Source organism: Plasmodium gaboni, chromosome 7 (assembly GCF_001602025.1).
Source record: "Plasmodium gaboni strain SY75 chromosome 7, whole genome shotgun sequence".
Taxonomy (NCBI): Eukaryota; Apicomplexa; class Aconoidasida; order Haemosporida; family Plasmodiidae; genus Plasmodium; species Plasmodium gaboni.
In genome coordinates this window covers 990,000-1,000,325 of record NC_031487.1, presented here as the reverse complement: position 1 = coordinate 1,000,325, position 10,326 = coordinate 990,000, and the positions used below count along the sequence as shown (strand labels likewise).

Sequence of the window (10,326 nt, the reverse complement as noted above, 5' to 3'; positions counted from 1 at the left end):
GGGTGATGTAAAACAACACCATTAAGTTGGTTTCCTAAAGTTATCCAATTACTCCTACAATTATGAGGTCTTCCGAAAAGCTCTATTTTTAAATTCTGAGGACATAACCTTTCAATTAATGAATAGATTTCATCAGGTTTTCTTGATGTTTCTCTTACCTCTGATACTATAACATTACAATCAATATTTCTATTTATAACTGGGTTTCCTTTAATACCAACTAAGCAATGTTCTTTTGAATGATTTAACCAATGGCCTGTTCTTCCTGTTCTTATAATTCTTTGTAAATGATTCGTTTTTACCCACAATATTTCTTCAACTCTTTTATATCCCCATATTTGTAAACATTCTCGAGCTAATTCCATAGCTCTTCCAGTTACCCATAAAAAGATCATACCTTCATCTTGTATTAACTGTACAGGTAAAAGTTTCATTTCATTATCTGTCATTGTTCCATATGGTAAATCCATATGTATATCCCATGGTGGATCTGCCATAACTACACTAACATATTTATTAAAAATACTTAAATCGAAATTTCTTAAATCACATCTTATCCATTGGGGACCATAAACATTCTCTTTAATATTAGAAGATAAAGATAATTTAGATTGACTTAAATTTTCTTGTGTACTCATATTCATCTGTTGATCATCCTTATCTACAGCATAATGAACAAACTTACATGTTTCAATATGTCTACATGTATCTAAATAAGAACAATCTCCTAATGATACATCAGTATGTTCTGATATAATTTTTTTAAAATGAACTTTATTACATTCCTTATTATGCTTTTGACAAACCTTTTTAGTTAAATAAGGACATATAATTTTTACTGAATCATCTTTTTTTTGAAATTTTTTTATTCTCATTTCTTCAATAACAGTTGGTGCTTCAATAATGGAAAGGATATTTGTTTTTTCTTCTTTAATTTTTTTCTCTTTTGCTGTTGGCTCATTTAATAAATTTTCTAAATAATTTATTTTATTATTTTTATTTTCTTCTTTATATTTCATCTCATATTCAGCTGATAAAAAATTTTTATGTAAAACAACTTTATTATTTACATTTCCAACACTTTTCTTTTCATTTTCTTGCATTACACTATTATAGGGATTATAATTGACATTATAATTATTATAATGATAATTATTCATATTATTATTATTGACAAAATTAATATTTTTCTGTTCCATCATTGGTGTGTTAAAATAATTTTGGTCTTCATTTTTATTAATCCTTCCATCATACATATTTATATTACCCACTCCATCATGTTTGAAATTATTATTTATTAAATATAAATATTTAAATATTAATTTTTTTATATTATTTATATATATAACTTTAATAACAATGTTTATACCCACATGTTCAATATCTATACACTTTTCATCTATTCTTATTTCTTCATGTCTTTTCTCAAAATTATTATCTTTATAATTTGGATTTCCTTGAGTTAAATTATTTACATTTTCATTCGATAAATATATTAAAATATTATTTAATATATTAATTTTAAATAATTTTATATTTTTACGATTTTTGCTTTTCATATCTCGTAACATCTCAACAGAGGTTACTGATGTATTCATACTACTTTGATTCACATTAACATTTGAACACATATCTAATAATAATTTACATACATAAAATAATAAAATTAAGCTATCATTAATATCTATATTGTTTAAATCTTTTAGATATTCATTTATATTATTAGTAGAATTCGCTATCTTATTATTGTTATTTATTAATACATTGTTGTCTTTACCTCCATGTATGTAATCATTATTATATTGTAAATTAGCACTTGATCTGTTTTTTTTATTACTTAATATATCTTGTTCATTTTTATTACTTAACCTTTTATGATCATAAGGTGATTTCCTCAAATCTCTATTTTCATTTTTTATATCTTTATTATTATATGAGGTTAACACGTTATAATTGTTACTTTTTAAATGTTTCTTATCATTATCTATATAATCAACACGATCATTTTTTTTTAAACTATCTCGTGTTCTATTATCATTTTTTATAAAATCTCTTGATCTACTTTCCTTTTTTATATTATCAGATTTACTATTTTCTTCATTTTTCCCCGTATTACTTTTCTTTTCACCTATATCAACTAAATTTATATTTTCTAAAAGTTCTCTTTTTCTTTTCAAATATTTTTCTCTAGCCAATGACATTTTTTTTTTTTTTTTTTATTTATTTTCTTTCTTTCCAAAATATTTTACTTTATATTTCTACTTCAAATTCGATATTCTTGGCAAAAAAGTTGTTGGAAAAAAAAAAAAAAAAATAAATAAATAAATAAAAAGAAAGAAGGAAGGAAACAAACAAACAAACAAATAAAGGAAAAGAAAAGTAAATCAAAGAAAAATGATTTTATAATAAATTCGGGTATTTTTTTTTCTTTTTTACTTTATAATTTAAATATATAAATTCATCATTTTGTTCAAGTATAATATTATTATATATATAAAACCTTTATATAATATATATATATATATTTTTTTTAATGTTAAATTATTTTTGTAGTAATATTTATATATATATATATATTTTTAATTATTTATTTTCATTATTTTTTATATTTTTTATTATTTTTTTTTTTTTTAAGATAAAAACATATATTTTATAAAAATATATTGCATAGATAGATTACATATTATTTATTATTCATGAACGTTATTTTATAAATTAAGAATATATTATAATATATATAATATATATATTACCTTTACTGCATTCATATTATTTTACACATATACTTATAATATATTACATATATATATATATATATATATATATATATATATATAATATTCTTCAAATTGTGTTTTTTAAGAAAAAAAAAATAAAATGAATTTATTCAACGTATTCTTTATTTATATATTTATTATTATATATAAGAAGAAAGTTTTTTTTTTTTTTTTTTTTTAAATATTATAATAATAAATAGTACGTTGTACGATTATATATATATATATATATATATAATTTATTATATATATACTTTTTCAAAAAAAATAATTAAGATAAAATTGATTTTATATTTATTAATATATTTAAAAAATTATAGATAATAAGAACATTACTCGTTCTTAAAAATTTATGTTCCCACATTATATATATATATATATATATACATGTATTTTTTTATTTAATTGTACGAATTAAAAAAAATAAATGTTCATATTAGTATAATGTTGTTTCCTCTGTATATTTGAAAATGTCCAAAAAAACGGAAAAAATAAAATAAAATAAAATAATAAAAAATTATATAAACATTTATGAAAACATGCATCTAACATATTAATAAATATGTATGTATATATATATATATATATATATATATATATATTAAAAACATATAAATATATAAGAATATATTTTGTATACTTCCATTTTTAATAGTCTATATCCGTTTTAATATTTGGCTTAATGAATTTAAACTTTTTATATTTGTTCTTTTTCTTTTTCATATTCTTAATTTTTTTCTTCAAGTGGTCATTTAATTTAACTTGTTGAGGTGTAACATAATTTCTATATTTTTCATTTTCATATAAAATTCTACCTTTAAAACATTCCTCAAATATTTTAATAATATGTAAAGTAAACTGGGGACCTATTTCAACGAGTTGTTGTTTATTAACATTATTTGAATCAGCTAATGTTATAGGTAGGATTTGATAATGTCTAAAATATATTAAATCATTTACATAAAAAAAATTATAACAATGATCATAAAATGGCTTACTTAGTGGATGATAATTTGGTACTCCAAAAACATGAATAAACATTTCTTTAATTAATTTTAAATGATCTAATTCATCAAAATGTTTACTAAAAATTAAAAGAGGTCTTGAATATAATAAACAATTACCTGAAAATAATAAACTATGTAAAGGAATATAATCTAATATTTCAAAATATAAAGATGGACCTGTTCTACTTTTACATATCCATAAACAATAACGTTTTCTTTTTACATCAAAAAATATTATATTGTTACAATTTCTACTATAACTTATATCATTTAATTCACTTTTCGGAACTTTTTTGTCCCATTTATTTTCCATCTTATGGTGAGGTAATAACAATTTTAAATTATCAATAAATGATTTACAACCCTTTTTTTTTAAGGGGGATCGTACTATTAATACTCTTTGTCTATTTTTCCACAGTTCGTTTTTTTTAATGTAACTTGCGTCTTTTAATAAATATGGATCTTCATCAATTTGTAAGTTTATAAGATCATCCTCATTATTATTATTATCATCTTCATTGTCATCATCATCTTCATCATCATCATCATCATCTTCATCATCATCATCATCATCATATTGATCATCATCATCATCTTCATCATCTTCATCATCATCATCATCATCATCATCATCATCATCATCTTCATCATTTTCATCTTCATCATCATCTTCAGTTTCATTTATAATCATTTCATTCAATTCACCCACTTTTGTAACATTATTACTACTTCCTAATTCCTTCGTTTCGTTTTCCAATCCATTGGTCCTTTCGTCATAACATGCATCATCCACTTCGTTCATTTCATTTTCCTTATTCATTTTGAACTTATAAATTTCAAAAAAAAATGTTCACAAAATATACACTTAAATGTATGGGTACAATAAAAAAAATATAATTATAGGATAATATTTTTTCCCACTATTAATTTTTAATATATTAACCCCAAAAAAACAATATAAAAATAAATACAAATAAATGAAGTAAATTATAAATTTTTTTTTTTTTTTCTTCTATATATAATTCTTAATTTATATAACTTTTACTATATTTTCATAAAAATAAATTGTCATATTATATAAATATATGTACCATACAATAATTATATATAGCACTCAACATATTTTTATGATGTTATTCTATTTAAATCTGATATGTAAGAAAATATAATGATATATATTAAATATTATATTTTGTAATATTTTCTTTCATCGGGGTTTAATAAATTATAAAAAGAAAAAAAAAAAATAATCCATATACAATTTATTTATATTTATTTTTATTTTATATATTTCCCTTTGTATATATAAAAAAAATAATCTACATAATTTTATATGATGATATATTAAAATATAAATATTTATATATATTATTTGTTAGGAGAAAAAAAAAATATATGTACCTTCCTTTTTGAGGGTTGAATGAATTGTTTAATATATATAAAAATATATCATATATACATTTGTAGTGAAAAAAAATATGTTGTACCTTCATAAGATTTATTATATATAAAAATAGCGTATATTAAAATAATATATATATATATATAATATAATATTATATATATTATTATAAAATGATGGATATTATAAAAATATATTATATATATAAATATTATTTTACTATAATATAATAGTTATATAAATGTAAATGCATATAATATTATGTATATTTATATATATAATAAAATTACATATCTAAAGTTTTATTTTATTTTTTTATAGAGAGCCCGTTATATATTATATTTTAAAATATTTTATAATAGCACTTTTATATATAAAAATATCTTATTAAATAAAAAAAAAAAAAAAAAGAGGAAATTTATATAATATTTGTTTAACAACATTTTAATTAAAATAATGATAATATAATTTCAAATCATTTTACAAATAAATAAAAATATATATATATATATATATATATATATGTTTACTTTTTAAAAAAGAAATATTCTCATTTATAAATATATTTTATTTTTTAAATTGAAAAAAAAAAAAATAAATAAATCAAACCGTTGATTAAATAATACATATATAATATAATATATATATATTTATACAACTTATAACATTTTAAAGAATGAATAGGAAAAAAGATGATGAGCTGATTATAGAAGGTGAAAATAATGATAAAATGAAAAGCCCAGAAAAATGTTTAATCCCTTGTATTAAAGAAAAATTAAATGAAACAAATTTAAAAATGAAGATTGTAAAAAAAGTTACTTTTATAGATGAACATGAAGATCATATAAAAAATAAAAAAGAACTAGAATGTGAATCCAATAGTAATTGTAAGAAAGAAGATGTGAATGATATAAAAAAAAAAGAAAACGATCTAGATGAAAAAGAATCTATATTGGAACAATTGAATGGTAATAATAAATCGAATGAAAAAAATGGTTATCTTACGTATGAAAGAAAAAATTGTGATGTTAATTTTAAATATGATGATACAAATAATATAAATATGTATCAGCAAAATATAGAAAATGATATTTACTTAAATAAAAATAATTATTATCATTACAATAAATATATGGATTTAGATTATAAAGATAATATTTCAGATGAAAAAGTGATATATGAAAAATATGATAAAAGGGAATATTCAGAGAATCATATACATCCTTTTAATATTATGAATAGTTGTTCTTCTTTGAATAACCAAGAACAAAATTATAGTACAAATGAAAATAATAATATTATAGATAACATAAATAATAATATTAATATTTCATATTCTAACCACATAAATGGGAATAATGATATAATAAATACTAATAAAGAAATAAATGAAAATATGGATGATGATAAAGATGAAGATAAAAAAATAAAAGGGATATTAAAAAATAAATTACCTGATTTTAAGAAATCATACAATGATAGTTTAAATAATTATTTATCATCATCATTTGTAGATATTTTAAATACATTAAAGGATGTTAATAATGATAATAATGATACATCACAAATTAATAGTAACAGTAGTTATATAAATAATCCAGAAAATTATAATCCTAATAATAATCATGATAATAATAATTTAAGATATATTTCTTGCATTCTTTGTGGTGATAGTATTAAAGCAAATACATCAAAAATGTGTCATAATTGTTTATTACAAAATATTGAAAGTAATAGTATAAATATAAATAAAGATACTTATTTAATATATTATTGTCGTGAATGTAAAAGATATTTACATAATAGATGGGTATATTGTGAATTGGAAAGTAAAGAATTACTAGCTTTATGTTTAAAAAAAGTAAATAAATTAAAAAAATTAAAAATATTAGATGCAAAGTTTTTATATACTGAACCTCATAGTAAAAGATTAAAAGTACATGTAAGTGTACAAGAAGAATTAATTAATAATTTTATTAGTGAAATGGAAATTATTATACATTATGTTATTAAATATACACAATGTGATGATTGTAAAAAAAAATATACACCTTATACATACAATACATGTGTTTCAGTTAGACAAAAAGTAGAACATAAAAAGACATTACTTTTTTTAGAAAGTTTATTATTAAAATGTAATATGAATGAAAATATTATTAATATTGTTTCTAATCCAGATGGTTTAGATTTCCATTTCTTATCAAGAACAGATGCATTAAAATTTTGTGATTTTATATTAAGTAAAACTATGTCAAAATGTAAAAACTCTAAACATCTAATCAATCATGATGCTAATAATAATACATATAATTATTTGTATACATTTTCAATAGATATATGTCCTATATGTAAAGATGATTTAATATTCTTCCCAAAAGGTCTAGCAACCAAATATGGTATAAAAAATGTATTCTATTTATGTATACATGTATCTATATTTATTATTTTAATAAATCCTTTTTCATCAGCTAATCATGTATATATATCTCCAGAAAGATATAACAAAAATCCTTTTCTACCACTTCTAAGTAAAGCCGATGCAAAAGTGTTCTTAATACTCAACATTGAATATATTAATGACGATGCAAATACAAATAATCACAAAAATAATATTAACCCTGCTATATCAAACAATGATAATGCCAATATCAATGGTCATATTAATAATTCCAAAAAAAAAAATAAGAAGAGGAAAAATAAAAGAAGAAAAGGTATCAACACAAAAGATGACGACTCAGATAGTATCGAAGAGGATAACCATTCGTTATCGAACGAAATGAATAATAATCATTATAATTGTAGTACTAATAAAAATAACTTAAAAAGAAAAAAAAAAGATTTCAATCATTTAGAAGATATTAATAAAAATTCATTTGTGTTCTCTTCATCGGATAATGAAGAAGAAGAAAATCTTCATAAACCAAACCATTTTGATAAAAATTCAGATATATATACAGATGGAAAAAGTGCTAGATCATCATCCAGAAAAGTTAAATTAGATAAACTCGTTTATGCCTTTGTAGAATTATATGATGAATCTAATGGAACTACTATATTAACAAAAACATGTAATGCTAAACATCTTAGACCAGGAGATTATGTGAATGCATATGATTTAAGAAAACATTCTTTTGATAATGAAATTAATTTATTCCTGGAAAAAAATGATAATTATAATATTATAATTATTGATAAAGTAAAAACAAAAGAAAAAGAAAAAATAGAACAATATTTACAAGTTCAAAATAATAATATTGAAACAATGAAAAGAGGTAATGAACAAGATATATTTAATAGAATATTATTAAATAATTGTAAGGCCCTTGAAAATATGGCAATAACGTCAATGTGAACATTTTTAACATTTCACCAGCATAATTTTATATATACATATATAAATATATATATATATATATATATAATAAAATATTTCTAATTATATACTTTTCATATTTGTAAATATATGCCTACAATTTGTATATGTCTGTGTACATTTATAAACAACCTTATATATTTATATTTATTTATAATATATTTTTTTTGAATTTACATGTGTTTTTTTATATGCTAATTTTTTTTTTTTTTTTTTTTAATATGTTATTATTAAGACACACACACAAAAAAATAAATTAAATAAATAAATAAATAAAAATTGAATAAAAAATTAATAAACAAAAGAATAACATATATATACATATATATATGTGTTAGTTTCATTATATCAATTTGGTGTTACAAAAAAGAGAACACACATACATATTATATGTATTGATTAATTAAAAAAAAAATGTTTACATTTTAAAATTATTTATAACTGATTATTTTTTAAAAACTCTTTTACATTATTGACAGTTGATATATCATATGGGTCTGTTTGAATATTATGTTGTTTATCTTTTTCTTGAAACATTTTAATCAAAATATTATTTTCAACAATAGCAACAAATCTCCAAGGTCTCATTCCCATAAAAAAATTAGATTTGTCTACTAACATATTCATACTTTCTGTAAATGAACTATTACCATCACTTATATATTTTATTTTTTTTATATCCATACTTTTAAACCAACTCTTTAATACATATATATCATTATTAGTAATACAATAAATGTCATCAAAATTATTCTCTTTTATAAAATAATCATATTCTTCTTCATATCCTGGTATCATTTTTGTACTACAAGTAGGCGTAAATGCCCCTGGTAAACTTATTAATAAAATCTTTTTGTTATTAAATAATTCATGTGTATCTATTGAGGTAAAATCGTTTGGGCTCCCATCAGTATCGGATATGTTGTTCATATTTCTTACGTCAATCTAGAAAAAAAAAAAAAAAAAAAAAAATACACATATATATATATATATATATTTATATTTATTTATATTCAGTGTGCATTTATAATATTATTATACACACCATAACTTTCACATTAGGAATAAGGTCATTTTCTTTTATATCATTTTCCAAATCTATATTTTTGGATTCATAAACCTTTTGGGAAAATCTATTCTTTGAGTTTCCTCTTTTGGATACTATATTAATAGAATGCTTCATTAAAAAATTTTTAAAACAAAAAGTAAGAGGTATTAATATAACAGTAAATACTAGTATTGTTCTTCTCATTCTCATTTTCACCTATTCAAATTATATATTACACAAAAAAAAAAATTAAATAAAATAATATAATATAATGTAAACACTTAAAAATTATATATACAACAAAAATATATTTATTTTTAATATCTTTATTATTTATATGATATATATTTAATAAATATATATCAATTATTTAATTCATCTTTATAATATATCATATATATATTTATTTTCCTTTTTTGCTCCAATTTCTTATGAATCTCAAAAAATTTTAGAATATAAAAAAGTTTGTTTAATAAAAAAAAAAAAAATTATACATACACATATAAGTTCAATTTATATCCTATAAATGTAAAGAAAAAGTATTCCTTCAGAAATATAATCCTTAAGGAATCTCTTCATTCGTATAATAAAAAAAAAATAAAAAAAAAAAAAAAAAAAAAAAATAAATAAAATATTTAAAAATTAAATATGATAGGGACCGACAAGATAATATCATATTAATAACATTTTTTCATTTTATTTTTTTTCTTATTTTT

General features: G+C 19.2%; 4 protein-coding genes across 4 annotated transcripts; 1 reads left to right on the top strand and 3 right to left on the bottom strand.

Moving 5' to 3' along the window:
• PGSY75_0729500 (putative mRNA (N6-adenosine)-methyltransferase) lies at window positions 1-2,201 on the bottom strand (the record flags this gene model as incomplete). The annotated part of the gene is made up of 1 exon (XM_018785131.1): window positions 1-2,201. A coding segment is annotated over one exon (2,201 nt), but the record flags the coding sequence as incomplete, so codon positions are not given.
• A 1,224-nt stretch (window positions 2,202-3,425) lies between these two features.
• Window positions 3,426-4,604, bottom strand: PGSY75_0729400 (ribosome biogenesis protein BRX1-like protein; the record flags this gene model as incomplete). The annotated part of the gene is made up of 1 exon (XM_018785130.1): window positions 3,426-4,604. One exon carries the CDS (start codon window positions 4,602-4,604, stop codon window positions 3,426-3,428), a length of 1,179 nt encoding a protein of 392 aa, XP_018642631.1.
• A 1,258-nt stretch (window positions 4,605-5,862) lies between these two features.
• On the top strand, window positions 5,863-8,541 carry PGSY75_0729300 (putative 60S ribosomal export protein NMD3; the record flags this gene model as incomplete). Its single annotated transcript, XM_018785129.1, has 1 exon — window positions 5,863-8,541. One exon carries the CDS (start codon window positions 5,863-5,865, stop codon window positions 8,539-8,541), a length of 2,679 nt encoding a protein of 892 aa, XP_018642630.1.
• Window positions 8,542-8,997: 456 nt separating this feature from the next.
• On the bottom strand, window positions 8,998-9,820 carry PGSY75_0729200 (1-cys peroxiredoxin; the record flags this gene model as incomplete). The annotated part of the gene is made up of 2 exons (XM_018785128.1): window positions 8,998-9,507; window positions 9,608-9,820. The coding sequence occupies 2 exons, from the start codon at window positions 9,818-9,820 to the stop codon at window positions 8,998-9,000; spliced, it is 723 nt and encodes a 240-aa protein (XP_018642629.1).
• Window positions 9,821-10,326: the final 506 nt, after the last annotated feature.